The 25,850-nt window shown below is 36.4% G+C and overlaps 1 protein-coding gene across 1 annotated transcript; it reads right to left on the bottom strand.

Annotated features, from left to right (window-relative positions):
* Positions 1–8,453: 8,453 nt before the first annotated feature.
* Smp_003270 (hypothetical protein) lies at positions 8,454–20,416 on the bottom strand (the record flags this gene model as incomplete). The annotated part of the gene is made up of 4 exons (XM_018798634.1): positions 20,153–20,416; positions 18,265–18,681; positions 12,045–12,187; positions 8,454–9,024 (listed from the first exon to the last, which is right to left on the bottom strand). The coding sequence occupies exons 1-4, from the start codon at positions 20,393–20,395 to the stop codon at positions 8,454–8,456; spliced, it is 1,374 nt and encodes a 457-aa protein (XP_018653556.1). The 5' UTR covers positions 20,396–20,416.
* Positions 20,417–25,850: the final 5,434 nt, after the last annotated feature.

Raw genomic sequence — 25,850 nt, 5'->3', positions numbered from 1 at the left:
CATGGTGGTCTAGCTTCCATTGATTCATGATCTCAACTATCAAAATTACTATAATATCCACAAAACCCCTTCTGATAAAAAGAAATAAACAACCTTAATTAATATAAAGCTGAATATTATGGAGATTGTAGAATTTTTATAGATTCAAATTATGAACTGATCTTAGTTAGACAACAATTGAAAACTACAAAGCATTGGATAGTTATTTCGTTTTAGAATGGGACTTCTCAACAGTGTACATTTACAACAATGATAAAAAAACCTTTGTGTTTATTCATTTCTAAAACATTTGTATACAAAAATGTAGAGGAATAGAGAAAGGAGAATAAATGCGATAGGATACAGGTTCGGTTTATTTAGTGCACGAGTGCTACATATAAGAGCATAAGTTTCGAGCTATAACTCTTAGTTATTTTTTTTGCATTTTTCATCCGGAAAGTTGAGATGAGCTACAGTGGTATATTCATAGAAGACATATACAGAGAACTTCAGATGACTGAAATAAAATTCACAGAGAAAACTATGCTTTTATATCTTGTATTCCCCTACTAAATGGACGGAAAAGTGCTAGATAATGTACTTTTACTAAACATTGAAAAGAGGATGGCTATCCACACACATATCAATATAACATAATGACATGAATTCATTTTATTTCGTGGTTTCTCATCATCAACTGCTTACATAAACTTGATAAAATCGTTCAAAAAATTGGTTTCATTGAAATCATGAACCGATCAATGATTGATCATTATTAAAAACCTAGAGACACTAGACGGTGATTTCTTTCTAGTAAAAAAACTCTCTAATACTGCACATCCACGGCTGCTCATCAGTGAATCGAACCAACGACCTTCGGTCTGAGGCACGAAAAATGAATCCTTAGACCACTGAACCGGTATTCAACGGTGTTAATGTCTAACTTCGTTCGGTTCATGATTTCAATAAAATTCAACAATCTCCACAAGCTTATACCGACAAGAAATTATTAATAAAATAAAAACTTTGAACTTATTACATTTTTCCCTGAGGTTATTAAGAAGGGCATGGTTGTCAGTTTTGCTTTGCTCTAATTACCTCTGTTTTCAACGTGCAGTTCCGTAAAAATCTATTTGTTTGCAATTAAAGAAGTAATTCTCTTCACGCCTTCTTAAATTTGATCTTAGTTGTGCTAATTTTAATCTTATAGTCAATCCGGTTTTGTCCCTAACATCGCGTAACTTACAATATCAGTCTTTGCTTTCTTTATTAAAACCGTCTTTATATACTTTATATACCAGCATTCTGTGGTGTATATGTTTAACTTCGACCAATTCCCAATGTTTCCCTAACATCATCCATTGCCTGAGATGAATAACTGCCTTACATTTAACATGGTTAAACTCCATTGGTCACAGCTTCTCATTGATAAGTATCCAACCATTTGAAGATGTTTTATAATTCCTTTATATTTAATTGTTTTATTAAACTTTATCGATGAGAGCATTTCTAGTATTATGATAAAAACTATATACACTGATTTTTAGTAATTAATATCATTATTGTTTACGTTGTATGGAGCTGGAGAGAAATCACGAAAACATTCTTGTTATTTATTTATTTAAACACATGAATATTGGTACGAGGAAGCACCAGATATATATGCGCCGCACAAATCTCATTTCATTTGTGTGAGGGCTGTGATACTGCCCAGGTGCCCAAACTGAAGCAGGTGGTTCGACTAGGGGGTCACACCCGGAGCCTCTGACCTAAAGATCTGATCCACAAGGCAGTGGAGCATCGTGAGGAGATGCAGTCCCATGGTAGTCGGTGACTAACGATTGATTCATACACCATTTGTTCTCTCAGGATACTGGATCCAGCCTATGTGCACCATTGATTTGGAATCAGGGTTTTCCAACTCCCCTAGTTGGACCCTCCATGTCCACCAACCCGGTTAAAGGGCCAAACATTCACTTTTCGTCCTCTCAATTTCTTAAATAACGCCCGTGGTGCGAGAAGGCAGTGAGTAGGACTTCCCTATCAGAGGCTATATACGCGTGGCCATGTGAGGGCATTTGGAGAGGGAGAGCGGACTCTCCCCACTGTCGGCCGTACCAGGGAATTTCGGGGTTTCTCATAGTTTACAAAACCAGGACTACAGAAAAGTGGGATTGGATATTTCACAGTACTACAATTCATAAAAATTAACATAGATCATCACTTGGTGTCTTTCGATAAAGACTTAAACTACCTGATAATAATACAAACATGCAACCGATCAGTGCATCTTGTGATTTCTAACACAAAATCACCTGAGAGAAATTATCAATAAATAGATAATAATTCAATTATACTTACTTCTTTCCCTGACATTGTGACACGTACACGAATATGTTGTTTTGGAGATAAATCAATATTAGCTAATGGTTGAAGTCGACCATGTCGACGTTCTAGAGCCCAATAACTAAAATTAAGTCATACATTATAGAAAAATTAAATCAGTCATTAAGTCAACTACTTATAATTTATTTATAAAGGAGAAGGTTAGGGGAAGACAATAGAATGAAGGAAAATAATAAGAAAAATGTAAATTGGGTAATTTAATCACTTCTTTAGTATGAATGAAGTTATACATTTTTTCAATAAATAACTTTTTAAGATATACTATAGATGATTTGTAGAGATTCATGAATTTTATCGCATACATGATGGGTTGATGTTAATTAGGCAACTACATAAAGCCGTTTCATCTTAACACGGGACTCCTCAGTAACGTGCATCCCCGACCCTTTAGGGGATCGAACTGGCGAGACTATAATAAAAGTTTCCGGATTTTGGCGCCAAATTCACCATCCATTTGGCTAGATAGGATTTCGGCATTATAGCTTGTATCAGTTCGTGATGGAAACCCCAAATCTAATTTCTAAATTAAATCATCAACTGTAAATCATAATTCTAATTCCTTACACAGGTTTGTAACCCTCGTTCGGTCCTGGTTATTAGGTAGACATTCTCAAGGTTTCATTAATCAGATACAAGCTAACTGATAGATATATGCTATTAGCTCAGATTTGGTTTCCTTTTCTAAAGAGTGATACACCATTGGTTGAATATATGGCATATATATATATATATATATATATATATATATATATATATGAATTTCCTGGTGCCAATCTATTCCGTTTGCCCAATAAAGCTTCCTTCTCACTCGCAGTGTTCTCACGACTACCTGGTAGAAATTTACATATTGTATCTCAATTTTAGAATCATCATTACTCACTTAGGAGTTCCATCATTCTTCAGAGAAATACTTCGAAGATATCCATCATCAGATATACTGGTGACTTACACACGTCTACTACTTTCACAAAAATCTATGTTTCATTGTTATACATCAAAAAAAGGGGACTACTGAGCATTATTGTACACACCTTTAGATAGACAAATAGATAGACATAGTGAAAAGTACTTGTGACTATGATACACTGGGTCAATCATACGTATTAGTCCAAGGTCAAATAATAATTGAGATATGCTAATAAGTGTATGTTATTGGTTACTTTTTGAAGGAACAGATTTTATATTTACGAATAAGTTTATGCATATACCTGGATTCAGTTAGTCAATAAAAGTTCCCCATTCACTCTTGGTTTTTATACTCAAGAGGCTTGTTCAGGTACATATACATTATCAGTTGAGGATTCGGACTACGGCAGGATATAACAAACTACTACCACCGTTGATTTCTTATTCAAATTAAGAGAAATTCTAAAAAGTGAGAATTTTTCGCGACCAAATCAATCATGTGAACTTTCTACTAATGACATTCAAAACTATAACATTTTTCATGTTAGTATACAAGAAATATATAAGCTTTTAAAAGCTCTCATCATATTGAATAAAGCCACTAATAATGATCATGATCTTCTTGACAAATAATCGAATAGGAATTATTTCCTAGGTTGAATGAGGGATGGCAACTTGGACCGATGCACAAATGTGCCTGGTCCTACGTTGTAGCTGACTGACTGAATTTACCACATTAATCTGAATCAGAGTACCATTGAAAACCAAGCAGAACTAAACAGCTGTTTCAATGCTAATATGAAACTTTTCCAAAGTGCGAACTCTGATAAACAGTCTTATATCATATAGAAATAGTTGTCTAGTGTTTTTTTTTTAATACTACCCTAATTGTGACGAATTTCTTTCATATATTATCACCACTAAATTAACTACTTCTATGAATCTGGTGTTCATCTTGTTGTGCTAACGAGGTATGGCGACTTGGACCGATGCATCTATGTGCCTAGTCTTACGTTGTAGCTGACTGACTGAATTGTGACGAATACAATTTACAAATTAACTTGATTCTCGTAAAATTTCACTAGTTAACTTATAGCAGTTAATCTTTAACTCTTTTTAACTAACCGATTAGGACGTTTATCTGGATCCATTTGACCATAATATCGAACAAATTCTCGTTCAGCACTTTCACGTTCCTCTGAATCAATGACACTTCGATTGTATGTAGTAAGTTTTGGTAATCTAGCAATTACATGAGCTCGACAATCAGGTTCTATCCAAGACTAAAAATATATAGATATATATAGACATATGTATATATTAGTATTTTGTGAAGAAAACTTCAAACAAAAAGGATTTTGAGATAAATTCATACATTAAAAAAAGTTGATGTAAATATTTCTTACACAATAAGTTAGTTATAATGAATGTACGGTTTAACACAAAATGCATATTGGCCAAACTTCCTGTTATGTCCTATGAACCGTCAAATATCAAGTGACAAAATCGCCGTTCAGAAAACCAACTTCTATGACCTTAGCTATGTGCTAAAGTGATGATGCGTTAACCAGCACGAGCAGCCTTGAGTCAACTCTCAGTCCTGATTGGTCCTCTGTATAGCAGCTTCTCGTCTAACTCAATCCGTTCGATCCAGAATGCAATCTCAGCCTCTGCTGTTTAAATCGTCTACTTTAGACATACTTGATTTATATACAAGCAAACCAGACCGCATCCCACCATAAAATGAAAAATAACGAATACACAGGATCAAGCCCAAAGTGCGTGTGAGTATAGGAGACTGTAACTTATAAATATGGAATAAGTTAAGAATGATAAATGGTATTATTATTATTATTTGAACACATAAATATTGGTACAGGGGGAACCAGATATATATACTCCACACAGAAAATTGTCATTTTATTTTAATTGTAAATCGTATAACAGTAACCGATAGGTCAATTGAAGGCTTATGATAAAAGGAATATGAATATATGTATATTCTAGTTGCTTAGTAATTATCTCATAAGAATATATGTAATAATAGACCATAAATAATTCCTAACAGCTACTATTCATTTATTTTTCGCTAGGATATAACACCTCCTATACCACGTAAGTACAATGAGTTGAAAACAAGAAAGTGAATATTAGAAAATAGATAGATAGAAATAATAATAAGATTAAACATTGGGAATATTGTTTGAAAAGACAGAGTAGGAAATATATGAAGGTATACTAGAGCTCAAAATCTAGAGTAAATGTATTTGTGCTATTATGACCTATTCTAAGTCATTATTTCCTAACATATTCAGTCATTGGCTATGATAATCGAGAGGATTTCAGCAAATCTCTATGTACAAAAGAGTCATATATGATCCCTTATTCTTCAATAGTCTTTCTATCCCCTTGAATTTTACAAATTGTAAGTGCTGATTAATACCTTCTCTTCTCTCTTTATAAAGTAGACAGTTATCTTTAACTTTTACTCTATAAATTATTACCTTTAATTACTTCCTAAACTATTACATAACATAAGTTCTGGATGATTTTTGATTACTCTGCTAAATGATGCAGTACTCATTCTTGTTGAATACTGGAAATCTATTACCTATAAACACGATTGTACATTGTCGAAGAGAAAAATTTCTTCATTTAAATGTCTTCACTCTTTTTAATAGGTCAATACCAGTCAGTCAATCAGCTACAGTGGTCTTGAGTGCTGTTAGAGGTATGAGGACAGTTATCACTTCCCTGTTGCCCACACCGTGGAATGGTTCTTCTGGAGGTACCTCAAAAGAAAATTGGATTAGAAGTGGCCTTAATGACCTGAGAGCCTGACCGCAGTGCCCAAGGGACAACTGCTTGAGGTCGGTCACACACGACTTTTTTGTGGGTAATTTTTGTGTTAGCTCCGTTCTTTAAAGGATCTTACCGCCGGAGACGGATATCCGTGGGATAAGGCGAGATGTGCATTTTTAGGATCGACCTTTTCTTACCCCACCCCTCCTTGTGGGAAGGCAGCATCGCTGTCATGCTGGTTGTCTGAAGGAAACACCTTACTGCCGTCACACCTCTGTACAGTTGACAGTAAGACTTTGCCTTTGGACCTTGGGGTCTTCTGCTTTTAGTTTTACCGTTCTTCAACCGACCTGTCTGGCATGTTAGGACCTTGAGGAACGATTGTTCCAGCCAGTATAGCCCGATTGGTTCATCAAAATAAGCAAGCCCGACCACCTCGTCAAGGTAGCAGCAACGATCGGGTAATAAGTCAATGGGCTTCTTTCGTTTTTTTCCTTTTCAATAATGATATTAATTAGTAGTAGTAATAGTAGTAGTAGTATTAGTATTTTTCAAACAAAACAAATGAATAAGGAAATTTTCGCACATTTTCTTCTTTTTTTTCATTTCTTTACTTAGATGATGATGGGTAATGAAATGACCTTGAATCATATGTAACATTGTTGATGCCCATTTTAAACAAGGATAAGAAAGATTATTGATAATAATAATATTAAAGCCTATTACACTACTAGTAACCACAATGTAAACAATAATACAATGAATATACAAAATAGAATTAATTTGCACTTATGATTTAAAGTTCATATTATAAGGGCTATGTGAAATACAATAAACAAAATAATTGTTTCAGATTGGTTGGAAGTTGTTGTTGTTGTTTTTTTTGTTTCTTTTGGAAGCTAACAGAATTAGATTAACTCATTTAACTACTTGATACAGTTTAATGTACTCGATTTAGAAGTATAGTACTTATGGCCCCCAAATGCCCTGGTACGGTCGAGAGTGGGGAGAGTCCGCTCTCCCTCTCCAAATGCCCTCACATGGCCACGCGTATATAGCCTCTGATAGGGAAGTCCTACTCACTGCCTTCTCGCACCACGGGCGTTATTTAAGAAATTGAGAGGACGAAAACCGAATGTCAGGCGCTTTAACAGGGTTGGTGGACATGGAGGGTCCAACTAGGGGAGTTGGAAAACCCTCATTTCAAATCAATGGTGCACATAGGCTGGATCCAGTATCCTGAGAGAACAAATGGTGTATGAATCAATCGTTAGTCACCGACTACCATGGGACTGCATCTCCTCACGATGCTCCACTGCCTTGTGGATCAGATCTTTAGGTCAGAGGCTCCGGGTGTGACCCCCTAGTCGAACCACCTGCTTCAGTTTGGGCACCTGGGCAGTATCACAGCCCTCACACAAATGAAATGAGATTCGTGCGGTGCATATATATCTGGTGCTTCCTCGTACCAATATTTATGTGTTTAAATAAAATAAAATAGTATTTGTGTCAGTTAATCAGCTATAAACAATGTGGAACATAACAAATATCTGTGTCGATTCAAGTCATTACATTATATCAGTATAGCAAAATGAAAAATAAATTTCAAGATAAATTCTGCAGTAGTAGTATGGTGTATGCTACTTATGTTGACAGATATTAGTAGTATGTAACAGCAATCGGAAATGGAATGCCTGCCAATAGAAGATTGAATTGAAGAGAACAGGAATGTAAACAAAGTAATTGTAATGACAACAGAATTGAAAGAATTGTAAAGCATATAAGAGACGACTGAAGGAAGATGTACAAATAATGTATTTAATGCATAGTTTCCATATTTTACGAAAGCACTCCGTAATTTCTCATCAAGCAATAAGTTGGTCTCGCGCACCAAGTCTTCATTCGCTACAGTAGTTGTAGTAATAGTAGCAATTGGAGTAGAGGATATTAGATTAGCGTTAGACAATATAATTCAAGGAGACGTAATAAATTCGTGGAATAAAAAGTATAAAAAAAACCCAAACTTAAGATCTAAAAGAATATGAAAAGTGAATACATCTGTGCACCACTGTGACTGATCCTGAATCATCTCACTCAACGTCTCCTCTTACGATTGATCACAATAATAGGACAGATCCCAACAAGTCTACATATACCAACAAGGCTCATTTCAACAATCAGTTACTTTATGAACTGATGTCACATCTTGATTTCACCTCCTTTAGACTCCTTTCAGCCTACATCTACATCAGTAAATACCACCAGTCAAGGTAAGTTATGGTTAGGTATATGTGACATCTCAATATCTTTTAATGTTTAGTAACTATCCAGCTAGCATTAGTTCGCAATAGATACAATCATTAATGAAGTAATAATTTTCCAAAAAAAAGAGTATACGAACCCACAGATAATAACAACAACAATAAACATACCTGAAATACAGGTAAAGTATTGCCTAATCGTAAATTGGTTAAACTAGGCATCCATTCATTTAAAGCATCAATACTTTCCCATTGATTGATTAATGTTTCTGACAAACCTAATGTATGTACATTTTGAAATAAGCATTGATGATAACAAGTATTTCTTGATGTATTATTATCAGTATTATTATTATTATTACTATTATTATTATTATTATTATTATTATTATCAGTAGTAGTATGCTCAGATGTATGTGAATTCTCTTGTGGAAATGGTATATGTTCAATAGGATTACCTAATAAAATCAATTGTTCTAATCCAGGGAAATGTTTACACAAACGACATATTGTCCACCAATTCGATATGCCATTATCGCTATAATATAAACTGTGTAAATGAGGAAATACAGGTAATGGTGTGGCATCATTATCATCATTATGATCGGAAGATAATTCAGTCTGCTCTTCTGCTCCATAATTATTACGTGCAACGTGTAAATCGGTTAAGCTGAAGAGAGATTAAAAACATAGGGAGATTAAATATAAATATTTTTATTAGTGTACGGGGGAGGAGGCGATGTTCTGAAGATTATTGAATTTTGCAGTTTATAACACGGATTGAACTTGGTTAAAGAACTGTTGAAAACTAGGAAGCACTGAACAGCTGTCTTATCCTAGTATGGGACTCCTTAGAAGTACGCACCCAATATCTGCATTTAAGGTCGAACTCAGGAACATCATATAAGAGATTTGTATTGCTGAGGAGCCCCATACTATGATGAGACAGTTATCCAGTACTTTCTAGTTCTGAATGTTTGTCTAATATGTGTGAAATATTGAATGATTTTACACATCACTCACTAACTAGTTCCCTAAAATGATGCTAAACTTTCCAAAAACTAGTTTTTAGAAAGATTATCTGAACAAATAAATTTCACGAATATTCACTGTAAAGAAATGAATTTATATATAGGGAGAGAGAGAGAGAGAGGAAGCAGACATAGGTGAAAACAATGCTATGATTGGAAGATTTCGCAAGTGATTATTAATGCATCTTGGTGCGAGAAAAGTTGGTCATATCAAACTTAATTGGTACATAACGCCAAAACAGACAGATATTTCAATTCTGAATCATTTGAAAATTATGCGTTCAGTCAAGTAAGAAACATTTTGCGAAAGTCTAGTGCTTCCAGGTTTTCAATGGTGATCAGTTCACGATCTCAATTAAAATAATACTTCATTTAAGCTACATTATTGATAGCAGCGATCAATAAATAAGCCTTATAATAGGGTTTTTAATTTTATTGTCGCTCATTCGTAGTTTGAATGAATTTTAACCATTCTCTAAAATAGGATGGATTGTGGCTAGTAGTAGAATTCAGGAGGCATATTTTGTCTTATTTTTAACTTGTCATCTGGAATATCTGCTACATTTCAGTATTGTCGATATTCACAATCATAGCTACAGATAATTCCCAAATAAGAAGGAACACGTGCCCTGAACTCCTCTATTAGCTACTATTCAACCTTACTAAAATTTCTGATAAAATAGTGATACGTTTTGCTAATTGAACGCTATATTCGGATCCTAAGCTAGTCTCGTAACCCCCCAAGCTAAATCTACACAGCCACTTAAACACGAGAGAAAAGGCGCAAAACATGCGAGAAACACTTTACTCCAAAGGTTCATTTATGTACAGAAAATATAGGGTTTTTATAGTAGTTTAGAAGTCCTTGGGTTTTCCTGAAATTCTGGGATGCTACTAAACATAGTAGCAGTGTAGTAATCGGCCAATCAGAAACTCTACATGTGGCTTTTCACTTTCGTGATGTTTCTGGTAAAACTTCGAGTGAACGCTGATTGGACAAAATGCTTATTAGTGTTTCCTGAGCCTTTCTTGTCTATTGCGAGAAATTTTTAGGATCACCCCAACAAAAGCTGTATCGAGGCAATACATGAAGAATACACATGTCTCGACAAAGCTTGATCGAAAATTCAGTATTGAATATCAACAATGGAATTATTGAAATCATTACTATTTCTTGATAATATGAATTTTAACAGTGGTTATTTCTATGTAAAATAAATGTATGAATCCATCACATAAAAAACGGCCCAGTTATTTTGTTTTTTAATTGTATCTGTGTGGATTGTGGGGGCAGGAGTTGTTGAGCAAACATCAACAACACTCAGGCATAGGATCAATTCAAATGACAGACTACATATCTCAATCTCCCTCCCCCCCACACACACACAAAATGAAATAATATTTTCACTGTAACTAAAATTTACTGTGATCACTGCATTTCTGAGCTCCTATCATAATGATCAGTGAAAAAAATCTCTTTTATTTTGCTCATTATTATAAACAACTGTTTGAGTTTTATAAAATTTCCCAATTCTTTTAACCATCATTATTTAAGATAGTAACTATGCAATGAGTCAGTCAGATGCAACTGCAAAACCAGGAGCACATATGTATAGGTTCAAGCTGTTACATCGTCTCATTAATAATTAAGAGAATTAAGAACTAAGGAAATATAAAGAGTGAATGTACCTGAGTTATCGGAAATTGTTCTAAGACATTTCAAGGTATAATGAAGTAAATGATTAATGAAAGTAGCTAAAATAACAGTGTATTTAATATGATAGTCAGTCAGTCAGTTACAACGTGGAACTTCGTACGTACGTACATCAGTTCGAATTGCCATACCACATTAGCACAGAGATGCAGTTGTCGATTCAAATCCCATAATGGTAGAAGTAGTAAGAGTATAAGCAGTAATAGGAAAAATTAGGGTTTGAAGATGTTATTCAAGGAGTATAATCCAGTGGAATAAATTTGGAAAGAGAAAAGAGAGAGAAGAATTCAGAAGATTAGAATTTTGCAGAACACAAAGAGTGGATGCACCTTCGCCATTGCAAACGATTTTGAGCCATTTAATATGATATGTCAATGATGGATTGTGTTGGTGAATATTCTCCTTTAAAAAAAAGGACATCTTTCTATTCAATGAACTATAAGAATACAAAATCTATTCTCAGGATTAGTAAGAGTGGCCAAATCAGGTGAGGAATCAATGAACGACCAATTTATATATGATTATTGTACATTAATCTTTTCAACACAATGTGTAATATCGAAAAAGGAATTAATCAAATCAGCAATATTATTGATATCTTTGAGTTAGTCACATTGGTATGCATTATTATTAATGACGATAATTCACATATCAAGATATTAGAATACAGTGTTTTCTGCAGATATTTCCCTTCAGATATAAACCACTCTTTTTCTCTTTCTCTTCAACAGTGAAAATCTATGAACTATACAGGGCCCGTACTACGAATTTTATAGGTGACTGGTGAGTTTAACATAATAAAACAAAGGATAATGCAGCTTATATTACATATGTTACAAGAAATCCAAGTGGGAAATTCTTTCTTCAACGAATCTTTCTATCACGATATACTTTCGGCTGTACAGTTTAATAATAATAACAAAAGTTTCCCTTGTTATAACTCACTTTGGTAGTCGATAAAGCAGATCAATCACCCAATTCCATGGTACATACGTCGAATTCAATGCTAGTACACTTAAACAAGGAAACACTTTGTTAGGAGATATAATACCGGAATTTAAAGCCAGTTCAGATGGAGCTAAAAGATGCTGTAAATTTAATAGGAAAATGTTATACACAAAGAAAATTAAGTTGACGGTAACATGATAACACATACATGATAAACACATTATTATCCAATTATTGTCCAATAATCATGGAGTTTGGCCAATAGTGGATTAGTTCGAATTGTTGCTCATATAAACGGAAAAAAGCAAGAGCTTGAGTTATATTGGGGTCCGTGTGATCAGGCTGTAATTACAGGACAGCAGTTGCATGACCTCTCTCTCTAGTCGATTAGTTCTCCCATGTTGCCTGGAGGGCCAGTGACCCATTTATCAAATGACAAAGTGATCAACAAACAACAGCTAACAGATAAATACTTATTAATCCTCGAATCCCTTCTAACCTGACGTTCAATCAAGGGACGAGGACAGATTAAAGTTAACATAAAGTATACAGCCGAACCAATGAGGAAAGAAAACGCTTTTTAAAGTTCATAGAGCAAATATCAAAATAGGGATAGGATTTGACGTTGAGAATTGGGAGTTAAGGTTAGGCTTTCTATCACGAACTGACATCAGCTATAATGCCAGGATCCTAATATCTGAATTGTTAGAAGGAAAATCTATCTAATTATCTCTGTTGTCTTCTAATCAACTAAAACCGGTTAAAACTCTAAGGTCGTTCGGCGGTATACTTTACGTTTACCTGGATTAGTCATCTATCGCACTCTATTTATTCATCACTCAAAACCTATACAATAATAAACCTGAGATCTCTTACCGTACAACAACACAATCAGGGAATTATCATGTGTACACAACATGGTTATAAGTGATACAAAACCGGTAGTCAGTCAGTCAGTTACAACGTAGAACTTCGTACGTACGTACATCAGTTCGAATTGCCATACCACATTAGCACAGAGATGCAGTTGTCGATTCAAATCCCATAATGGTAGAAGTAGTAAGAATATAAGCAGTAATAGGAAAAATTAGGGTTTGAAGATGTTATTCAAGGAGTATAATCCAGTGGAATAAATTTGGAAAGAGAAAAGAGAGAGAAGAATTCAGAAGATTAGAATTTGGCAGAACACAAAGAGTGGATGCACCTTTGCCATTGCAAACGATTTTGAACCATTTGTTCTTTAATGGATATTATTTCTTAATGTTTAAATAAATCGAACTTGTAAAACAACTCTTTTCAATCTTACATTGAACACTTTGATCAAATCATTGTGTAACTGGTTTAAAGTATTGACACCAATCTTCAGGAAAAGGAAAAAATAGTTTATAATCGCTAGACAAGGATGTGGAAACCTTTACATATCTGGGCAGTATCATTGATGAACACGGTGGACCAGATGCGGATGTGAGGGCGAGGATCGGCAAAGCAAGAGCAGCATATTTGCAAGTGAAAAACATCTGGAACTCAAAACAATTGTCAACCAACACCAAGGTTAGAATTTTCAATACAAATGTCAAGACAGTTCTACTGTATGGGGCGGAGACGTGGAGAACTACGAAAGCCATTATCCAGAAGATACAAGTGTGTATTATTATCAGTTGTCTACGCAAGATACTTCGGATCCGATGGCCAGACACTATCAGCAACAAGCTACTGTGGAAGACAACAAACCAGATTTCAGCAGAGAAAGAAATCAGGAAGAAGTGCTGGGAGTGGGTTGGGGACACTTTGAGGAAATCACTCAATTGCGTCACAAGACAAGCCCTCACATGGAATCCTGAAGGTCAAAGGAGAAGAGGAAGACCAAAGAACACATTATGCCGAGAAATAGAGACAGACATAAGAAGAATGAACAAGAACTGGATAGAACTAGAAAGGAAGGCCCAGGACAGAGTGTGTTGGAGAATGCTGGTCGGTGGCCTATGCTCCATTGGGAGTAACAGGCGTAAGTAAGTAATCGCTAGAAAACAAAGAAGCTGGTTAGTAATTTAAAATAAGAAAAATATTAGGATTCGCCAATTGAAATTTCACTATTCAATATGTATAAAACACGTGAGAATTGAATTAGTGAAAAATATATATATGCATATGAACACGCACACACACATATGCATACAAGTTGACTGGTCATGTGATGACATAATGGAATCTCTCACTCGAGTAAATCATACCAATCACCTGATTTATACAATTACCTTCCATATATCCGTATATAGTTGTTATTATTGTTGTAATATTTGCATTGGAAATTAATTGTAAATAAGGAATAGAATAGAAATTTGCACAAATTTAAAGCGAACGGAAGGGTAATAGTATTAAAAATAATAGTTTTACGAAAAGAAGAAACATTAGAAAATATTCGAGTAAGAAAGGAAGAAAATGTACTTTTTATTCACGAAAAAAACAACAACATTAAGATTTATTATCAGAAGGGGGTTTTTGTGGAGATTTAGTATTTTCATAGTTGAAAGCGTGAGTCAATTGAAGCTAGACCACCAGGGAAAACATGGAAGCATTGGACGGCCGTTTCGTCCTATTGTGGGACTCCTCAGCAGTGTGCATCCACTATCCCGCCTCACGAGATTCCAACCCAGGACCTATCAGTCTCGCGCCAGAGCACTTAACCGAGACCACTGAGCCAGCATCCGATGGTGTTAATGTCTAACTCTAACCAATCCACGAAGTAGAGCGACCGTTCACCAATTGTCTTCAGTGAGTTGATATCTCACAACAGACGTGGTTTGAACTCCACTGGTCACTGCTTCTCACTAGAACTCCTGGATTTACCTCTCGAAGTCAGTCACTAGTGAGCATATGATTATATTAATTATCAGAAGGGGGTTTTTGTGGAGGAGTCCCACAATAGGACGAAACGACCGTCCAGTGCTTCCAGGTTTTCCTTGGTTGTCTAGCTTTAATTAACTCACGCTTTCAACTAAGAACATTGAGGTTTGACTAAAATAAGGATAGAACTTAACTATGATTAATTTAATCTGTTTGTCGACTTGTATTTTGAAGAGATATTTAATTTCTGGATCATTTTAAAGTGGAAGAATATATGATGGGTATGATGGTGGTGAAGGAAATTGAATCCAGATCTGCAGTTGTAAAATTACTAGTAATATACGAGTATCCTTTATTTTTAAAGCTCAAACTTCACAACCGTAAAGTAGAACAGAGCGAACTACCGAATGGTGTACTCGCTCTTTTGATTGACAGACGAATATTACACCCACGTCACTAGTGACGCAAGTTGACAAACGCCAACTGAGGTTTTATCAGACCCTATTCGTACAGGGTTGATAAGACTTCCAAGTGAAGTGATCGACACGTTCAACAACTTCACTCCTTATCATCAATTTAGGCATTGCCGCAGAAGTAAAAACACTAACAGTAGCCACAATTAGAAAGACCAAATGAAGACATAAGAAACGAAAATATAGAATACGCAAGACAAAAAATAAGTAAAATCTGCACCCCTACAAATGATTTCCAGCCATATAACATAGTCTACAAACTGTTATTTACGGTTATCACGAAGACTCTAGCAAGGAATACTACAACTTCCTATGCTGACCGTCACGGTATTCAGAAGTAGTTGGTTGAGCATAGGGATAACATATTCCGACCGTAACAAGTTTAAAGCTTCAATAACTTACCACCTTAACTTAGTATCCTACAGCGAGTAAAACCACTTCTTAAATGCTATTTCCGTCATACCCTAGCAATAATTCGAAGGAACTTATGTTTGCATAGTCTTATCTTATCCATCCATACCAGGTTATGTTTCACACTTATGCATTAACACAGAAATGAATTTCAAGCCTAATATGAAATATACTAATTCACAAGGAGGTTCCGATTCTGAAATGATGTTATTTTAAACGATATTAAAATCCAGAGCGGAACTATATGGTTGTTTCATCCAAGTTTTAAGATTTTTCATTCATACATAATAACTGCAACTGCTTTTTGGAACCGGAATCAGATTCTCCAGTTTCTTGATGATAGACACTGTGCCTGGGTTAAATGATTGAAGAATTCATTTTAACAAGTTTTAGATTGAAACTAAGCAAATTTTCTATTGATATTTAATCCTCAATAATCAATTTTTTTGATAAAGTAATGAGGGAAATAAGTTTGTCAGCATTATGTGACATACTATTAAAAAAATATTTTGAATCATTTGATCACGACCGTTGCTACTACCTTGAAGTGGTGGTCGGGCTTGCTTATCGTGATGAACCAATCGGGCTATACTGACTAGAACAATCGTTCCTCAAGGTCCTACCATACCAGACAGGTCGGTTGAAGAGCGGTAAGACTAAAAGCAGAAGACCCCAAGGTCCAAAGGCAAAGTTCACATCTAGGCAGTTCTTTAGACGAGACTGACCGAGATGCTGCTTGGAAAGACACACAAACAGCTGTGGAAACAGCAGTAACATCTACTAGTTATTTAAACCATAGGGCTCCAAAAAACCAGTGGATTTCTTCTAAGTCTATTTCACTGATGGATTCAAGTAAACTCATCCCACCACGCTCTGAACATGACGAAGAGCGTAAACAAATTAGATCTAGGTTAACTAAAAGTCTAAGGAACGATCGTGAGCAGTGGTGGGCAACGAAAGCAAAAGAGATGGAAAAGGCAGCGGCTGTAGGCAACACCAGACAACTCTTCAGACTAATAAAAGAAACCGGAATTAAGAAGTCAAGTATAAGCGAGGTATTCTCGGAAAAAGACGAAACTCTTATCTGTTCTCAGCCCAGACGTTTAGAACCATGGGCGGAACACTTTAGAGAACAGTTTAGCTGGCCTTCAGCTACTCTACAGTTACCCACCATTCCCAAACAGTCCGAATGGAACATTGAAGTAGGTCCCCCGACTCTAGTTGAAGTTCAAAAGGCTATAAGTAATCTGAAACGAGGAAGAGCAGCTGGTCCAGATGTCTTTAAATATGGTGGTCCAATTTTAGCGATTAGGTTGACTAATATTCTGGCTAAAATCTGGGAAACGGACGTAATCCCATCTGACTGGTCACAATCTCTGATTGTCCCAATATATAAGAAGGGGCCAAAATCACCCTGTGATAACCATAGAGGGATTAGTCTGACTAACATAGTATCTAAAATACTAGCCTCAATAATTATCGGGCGCCTAACTAAGACTCGTGAACTGCAAACACGAGAAAATCAGGCTGATTTCAGACTTGGTCGTGGCTGTATTGACCACATATTCACTATTCGTCAGGTTTTAGAGCACAGACTTGCTTATTGGCGTCCGACAATGATAGTTTTTCTTGACTTAAAAGCAGCATTTGACTCTGTAGACCGAGAGGCTCTGTGGCAGCGAAGGCTCTTTACTCAAACACTATCAGTCGAATCTGAGCTTATGGCGAACTGTCATCTGATTTTACAACCTCAAGTGCTGTCCGACAAGGCTGTCCACTATCCTCATTTTTGTTTAACTTCATTATAGATCTATTGCTGGAAATAACACTCTCGTCAACTGAATTTTCAGGAATCGATCTCCTACCAGGGGGTCCACTAAGCGACTTAGAATACGCAGATGACATAGTCCTGTTTGGTGAAGACGCTGACAAAATGCAGAGTCTTCTGTTAGAACTGAGTAATAATGCCAGGATGTTTGGGATGCGTTTCTCCCCATCCAAATGTAAATTGTTACTCCAGGACTGGTCTGCGTCAACACCTGAACTAAAGATAGGGAGTGAAGTGGTCGAACGCGTTGACAACTTCACTTATCTTGGAAGTCTGATCAGCCCTAATGGGTTGGTGTCTGACGAAATCTCAGCACGGATTCAAAAGGCTCGTTTGGCTTTTGCAAACTTACGTCACCTATGGCGAAGACGAGATATCCGTCTATCAATTAAAGAACGAGTATTTGGAAATCTAAATTATGTGATCACGACTCGATTTCTTAAACGATATGGTTCCTGTCGAGATTGTAAATATACACCTCTGAGGAGTACCAAAATCAAAGGGGATGACTATCCAGCGCTAGCTGGCTTCAAAAACCCCCCAATTAAGATTAATCGGTGACGAAAGTCGTCTCAAAACTGAACTGATCTCCATAATTAACCAGTTCAGGAAGTAAATGAGAAAATTCCGTCTAACGGTTTACAGTTGGTAGAACGCTTACCTTTGGTAGCGTCTTCATGGCAGATGGTTCATTCCCTCCTGTTTGTTTGAGATAACCATTACTACCAACACCATCATCATTTGGATGATTAGTCGACTTAATTTTTTCCATTGAATCATTCATGGATTCATTGTGAAAAATTGGTGAGAAATCAATTTCATTATGTTTAGATTGAAGTATTTTATTCGACTTGGATGATGACAATTTGTTAAAGTAAAAGTAATTTTGATCTTGTATAGATAATTCAGAGCTATTCATAGGTTGAATATTTTCTTCTCCTTCAGTAGATAATAAACCAATAGTATCTTCATCAAAAGATGAATTGGAAGATTGGTTATCAGAGATATGATAACCTAGTGGATTTTGACTTAAATTTAATGATTCAAGTTTTTCAAGCCAACATAGAATTTTAAATACCTAAAAAGACAAAACAAACAACATATAAACATCACAAAATATTAATCAAAAACAAATATCGTATGGATACTTTTATATTACAGTGCTGCCATGTAATTACTAATCGCTAAGAAACTGTGTAAATTAATTAGTTAAATAACAATTATCTAAACGGCGAATAGTTGATTAGCAACTTTAAAGCTAAATTAAGTGAAACATCTGGCCATTTGCTTTTATCTCATCTCCTACTAGTGAGGCTTTGAATTGTCAGACTCCCGAATATGCCCGAACATTATAGAAAGACAAACTTCATAGTATTTAGTAAAAATCCAGAAATAACTGATTTTTACGTTGAGTTAGGTGTTTGTCTATCAGTTTAAACAGCATATTTCCCCACCAAAAACTTCAATGAAGCGATATTCAGCCCCAAACTTACAATAAGTGCCTACCTTTGAGATCGATTTGCTGTAAGTTTTTTCATGCTGGATTTGAAACCAAATGCAACAAACATTAGCTTGTGATCTGCCAGTAATATTAACCTCTATTTCAAACGAACTTATAATACTACGTAGCAGCAAAAGCCAAAATAATATTTGTCCTATCCGACTACATTCCTTTAAGTCGATGTCAAAGACCGGGATAGATACATACTGATCTTCCCCACTAGGTCTAAAAATACATGAGACACATCTCTGCTTACAGAGTACAGTATGATCATTATCAATACTAAGTATAACAGACCATAATGTATCGCACTTACTGATTTTAAAATGTTCACAACCAATTTAGGTAATCAGAAGTTTTTTAGTTCTATCAATAGTTAGGTTTCCCTATAATCACAATAACATTCTGTAAAATGACTGATCCAACAAAGAAACCACATAGATTGTACTGAATGAACTACCTTTGAACTGGACTTATAAGACAGATGCAGACGTTATAGTCTTAGTAGGAGAAATCACTGACAGATAAAGCGAGCCGTGCATCCTAGTTTTTAAATACAGTACTACCAAACAATATTATTGATCCCGACCATGATTATTGAGGTTAAAAAAATCCTTCGGATGAGTTCATAGGGAACTACTTCATACTGTAATACCAGTAAAGTACCTTAGATCTTCTAAGTTAACTTTTCTAGCATTTTTAGATAATAATCACCTAATTCAGTTATAGTTACTGTTTCATCTTATTTAGGTGACAGGTTTTACTTTTTTCACCACACATAAATTCCGAAAACTGTTACAACAGTCAACATTCAGGTTTATGACTGATGAGCCCCATAACTATCGGCCTAGTAACACATTTCATAACAAAAGAGTTTCTGGAAACTGGATGTGATCATATATGCACAAACAGCGCCTCGAGTCTTACGATAAAGCCTTTATTATTTTCTTAAACATAATGCCTTGAAATTTGGACTTATCAACGAATAAACTGTCTAAACTTCGCCTGGATAACAGATTACAATTATTCGGCAAATAGAAACACACACCTCTTCAAATGAAGACAACCGATTGCAAGCCAAATCTAACTCCCTAACATGCTCAGCCGCTTTTAACAATTCATCCTTGCAACCAATGCTTTTTATATCTTGAGAGTCCATTGTTAATGTCCGAGTAGGAAATAGAATATTCGATCCGTCACGATTACATGTCTTTTGAATGTGGCCGACTAAAATGTGACTTTCTGTCAACTTTTCCTGTTTCCTCTGTATCGCATCTACAAGAGTTGCCATCTTAAAAACAAATGTATTGACAACAAAAACAGTTGAGTGAGCGCTGGACCACAAAGTTCATTGAAACAAACCAATAAAAGAAAAGCTATTTTGAAGGTTAAATATGATCATTCTCAGAAATGTGAAGAACATCAAATAATTATGCAGATAATAATGTCATCTATCGGTTTCTGTTTGATGTACGTGTCCTCACTACAATTTTCCAAAGTGCATTCACACTAAAACTAGTTAGTCCTTTCGTAGATTTTCGAAAGTTCTTAGTTTGGTATTATGATGATCTTTTTTCTTTCTGATTAAGCTTTTTTCAGCAAAATTACCCATCAAAACAGCACCATAGAACGCATAGTAATGATAGATACTGAAACTAGTGAAATAACTTAATAATCGTTATTTTAACGAATTTCGTTGACCATCGTCATCCCAGTGTTTTTAGTTCGCTTAGAGTATCGTTCGTAAGTACATGACCTTATCTTCACATCCAATCAGTCTCATCAATGCAGTCCAAAAAACATATGTGATGTATAGAAGGTCTATACTTAAGCAGGATGTTTGTAATGAGGTGATGAAATGCACAGATATATACTGCTCTCATGAGACCAATATGTCTACCTTCCTTAACTGCAGTCAACTAAGTGTATTCTACTTAACGGGGTATGACTCAAAGTTGGAAATCAATGTTCCTTGATTGTTTAGGAGTCCCCTGAATGATATTTTATTTGGCCGTATCCTAGGAGCTGTGTTCAATAAAATCTTTTACTACAAACCATTTTTACTTTGTTTCTGTACCACCAATTACTTTGCTTTCGCTGCGCTCTAAATAAGTTATTGTCTCTACTTTTGTCTGTTGAATTACTTATATTAGTTCCACAAACTATAACACCTACTGAAATATTTTTTTGTGATAGGCTATATTCAATTTAAATCAAGTGGTTGAGTTTCCTTACGACGAGTAATTTCGTCGTTCAAAACAAGTATTCATTGAATCCAAGTATTTCTTGTAATGATACCATAGGCTATTCATCAACATCTGTCTTATATTTAGTTCCAGGGGTTGTCATGAAAATTTGAGGACCCCATTCCATTCTTCACACATATCGATAGTGAGGTGTGAATGGACAGTCAAGAGAGTATTTGTAAAGGCTAAAATCTTCAGAAACACAAGTACGTTAGAAGGGTGTAGTTTCGAATCCAAAATAATAATTCTAAGTATTTCACAGGTTGACTGATATATTGTTAGCAGAATTTTGATGCGGTGTGAGCCACTTGTGTATTTGACTCATTTCAAATACTGCACTTTGTAGCTTATGGAATTTGAACTGCTTCACTGGGGTGAAGTAAGGCTTACGAGACTGTGGTGTTTGTATGAACCAGGGATTCTTTTATATTGATTACTGTTTTGATTTTGAGTTCAAAATACAATACATCCGTTCATGTTCATCTGATACTTCTTGATTAAATTGCGTTGTTCCTGGGATTACTAGTTCGTACTATAGTTCAAATACTCTTAAACATCACAGAGGTATATTCCCACACCTCATAGATTTATGATGAATAAGCTTAAACTGACTTGTTTCTTTGTCTTAATGTCCTGATGTTAGGAGCTTTTGTAAATTTCCCGGTAGCTCCAGTCTGAACAGTATAGCTACTCGGCGTCACCGCTTCAAGTAAATTAGAGCTTTTCTGGTTCCCAAACTTTAAGCACAATTAAATGTTTTGTATTTGGGTAGCGTGTTCCTGGAATCAGCACCTACCATTTTACGTGAAAGTCACCCGGCTGGTTGAATCAAAACTGTATTATTGTCATCTGTTACAGCCTCTTTTTATTTTGCAGCTTGGAGAGAATAATCGAGGCTGATTAGTTTGTTCCTGTGTAGATGATTAAAATAAGCTGTAACTGTGACTCAGTCTGATGATTCCCTTAATGTATATTCTGTCCACTTCCAGCATCTTTTCCCAATCTCGTAGCCCAGTCAACCACCAGAAGAAAGGGAAAAAAGGAAAGTGAGTAGCCTTGTCTGACTCCGGTCTTTACTTGGAATGAGTCTGTCAGCTGTCCTCCATGCACGACTTTGTACTGTAGTCCGTCGTATGAATTCCCAATGATATTGACGATTTTCTCAGGTACTCCATAGTATCGGAGAAATTTCCATAATTTTCTCCTACCCACACTGTCTAACGCTTTCTCATAATCAATGAAGTTGATGTTTGTTGATGAATTCACCTCAACGGATTGTTCAAGGATGATCTGTAGTGTCGTGATTTGGTTTGTGCACGACCGATCATGACAGAATCCGGTCTGTTAATCTCCTAGCTAAGATGTCCACTGAATCTTTCATCTGGTCCGGCAACACTATTGAAAACTTTTACTGGTACTGATAGTAGTGTGATTCCTCTGTAGTTCCCACATCTGCTCAGATCTCGTTTCTTTGGTGTTCTTCATTCCAGTCCGTTCGCGTTTGTCCTTCCTCCTTAATCTTTCTGAATAGAGCGCGGAGCATCTTTGCAGTTGTTTCCGTGTCTGAGTTCAGTGCATGAGCTTGTATGTTGTCAGGTCCTGATGCTTTCTCATTTTTGATTTATTTGGTAGCCATCCTGATCTCCTCCATCGTCGGTGGAGTAACATCTATAGGGAGGTTCTGTGTGTTGTTTCTATATCTGGTGGACTAAATGAAGCCGGCCTATTCAATAGTTCTGCAAAATATTCGACCCATCTGTTCCTCTGTTCTTGAATCTCAGCGATTATCTTGTTTTCTCTGTCCTTGATTGGTCTCTCTGGTTTACTATATTTCCCTGCCATTTTCTTGGTTGTGTCATATAGTTGTTTAATATTTCTCCCACTTACCGCTTTTCTCTCCGTCGTTGCAAGGTTCCCCTTCTTTTATACTCCTCCCTAATTGAGTCCATTTGTATCTGTACTGCCAGAAGGAAAAATATTCTTCGAACCGCTGCTTCCAGAAAACTCATGACAAATGGCTCGCCTGTCTCTATCCTTCAGAATATCCGTCACTTGTCAGAGCATCACTAGATTCTGTTACGTTCTCTCTCAACAGTAACAGCTTGGCCAGTATTATCACCTTGAGATCATTTGTGTCGTCCGTAATAGCATTCGGAGGTCGATTTTTGACAGTGCACTCGGGTTCTGTCATGAAAGTTCCAGAGTCCCTCATTTGCTGAACTTCATTCATCTATGAGGGTACTCAACGCCTTATGAATAGAGTGAATCATGAGCCCACAGACTCCGCCTCCATGACTAGCAGCCGAAGGATCTAAATTACAGCCAACTCCCTTCCTGAGCAAGTCAGTATGCATTTGCCCATGTGCTTAATCCTGGGGATATTTCATTGATTTACACACAGCCACACCGAATTCGATCCATGATCACTGTATATCACTCTTTGATAGCCTCATCTAACGATAAACCTCACTGGGGCCAAGATAATTGAGTCAGTAGTGAAAATGTATGTTACCTCCAAATCCAGGGCTCTCTGTCTTAAACAAGCAAATACACAATTGCAGCATTTCTTAGTACTTTTACCTTGCCGTATCATTGTGGACCCAAAGTAACTTACCCCAACAGGTAGTCACCATTCTCAACTCTGACCCATGAAATAGGGACACGGAGGAAAAGCGGTTGACGCTCAAACATGACCGCAACTTCTTTTCTGTGACCTTGAAGGCCCTAATGATGGTGGGCATTCAGTATTTGAAGTACTGAAGGTCGGTTGCGTGAGTGTTTTCTACAGTGTCTCTTATGTGTTTATATACTCACTTAGTCTGTTAACGTTTGTTAACTACGAAAGTCGGTTCTAACAACATAAACCCTGTTCTTTTGCCTCTTTGGTACTGGTTGTTGCTACATAACATTTTCAAAAAGAAATCAGTCGAATAATTCTCTGGAGAATAATACAGTCAGGTATGTAAATAACATGACTGAAAATAACCACATGCAATTCTATTGATCGATAACCTGAGTAACATCGTTTAATTCAGAATTAAAGCGAAGATAACTGATAGTCAATTAATTTGAAACTGTCATCGTCTCCCATCAATGGTAATAGTAACTTCTACACAGAAGTTAATGAAATTGCTTCCTAACAGTTAGTTTTTGTTTTGTTTTCTACTCAAGCAGTCCCGTTTGCCGTGCTTCTTGTTTGAAAGATAAATCGGTGAACCTGACTGGTGCGTTGAGGCGCATAATTCTGCACGGACGGTTTGTGAGTTGGGCGGAATCCAGGACAGCGTCGAATGAATTGAAGCACGTTTGGGAGAAACGTATTCTAATAAGTTTTAGGCTACTCATACTATACACATATAGAAAGTTGCTCGTTAAGTGATACTAGATTCGAGTATGTGTTTGTTGTTTTCAAGTGTACGTTCAACCGAAAACATAAGACACAAGGTCTATGAATAACCAGTGGACCATGAGGACTACAAATCTCAAATGAGATCTCAGATCTAAGTTTATCAATCGCCAGTCAATACTCCCTGTGATTCTACAACAGGGTGAGTCATGCCCTACGGTTCGTTGTCCGTGAACAAGGTAACTGGCTCCAGGGGGAAGTCTCAAGTCAGTACTGATCCGATCACCGTCCTTAGATCAGATGGTCCAATGTTTCGGAGAACAGAGAGGACATGATGTCACTGCAACTGGTTTGAAGACAAAAATGAAGGCGTGAATGTCTGCAGGTAAGTATGCACACCTATATTATAAGACAGTGGCACTCCATTAAGGTCTTCAGTTTGCTAAGACAAAGAGGTGAATTGAGAGAACTTTCCTCCGCAGACGGCCTCATAACTAGAATTCGCCTTGGCAGCCACAACTGTATCGCTTTAGATGGACAATATACAGGAGTTGTTAGTATGGTTCCTACTCAAAATACCTGTGGCAAATATTAAATGCACTCTTTGATAACGTTTGCTGCGTAGGTAATCGTTGTTTCGGTGAATGGTAGCTGATAACTTTGCTAGCGGTCACCCGATTTTATTTACAAGGACACAGGTGGAAGGAAAAGTCTATGCTGTCTGGATATTAGGTCTCCAACAGATTTGGTGATGCGCGTGCACTGGCGATTGAATGGATGGTCACCAGTTGTTATTAGCGAGACTTCAATAATTTCATTAATTCACGGAAAGTAGATTGCCACTTCCTCATCCCATGTGCACTTACGCGGTCACATACCCAGTACTCAAAGTTGTCCCTATCAGTTTCTTGTCGTTTCTATTCACCTATTATGATGTGACCAAACAACACATGGCAGATAAATTACATAAGTTTGTAAGACTTATCGATCAAGCCCTCACCTGCACAGATCTAGCGCAAACGAACACATCCACGTCCCACACAGACATCATAGGCTCTCCACATATATAGACTAAATTGCCTTATTTCCCTATTTAGTTGTCGTATTAGATACTTCCCCCCCCCTAATTCTTTTAAATTGAAGTGGACAGGCAA

Source organism: Schistosoma mansoni, chromosome 7 (assembly GCF_000237925.1).
Source record: "Schistosoma mansoni strain Puerto Rico chromosome 7, complete genome".
In the NCBI taxonomy this organism is placed as follows: domain Eukaryota; kingdom Metazoa; phylum Platyhelminthes; class Trematoda; order Strigeidida; family Schistosomatidae; genus Schistosoma; species Schistosoma mansoni.
The sequence above is the reverse complement of the archived record's forward strand: the minus strand, read 5'-3'. Positions and strand labels throughout refer to the sequence as shown.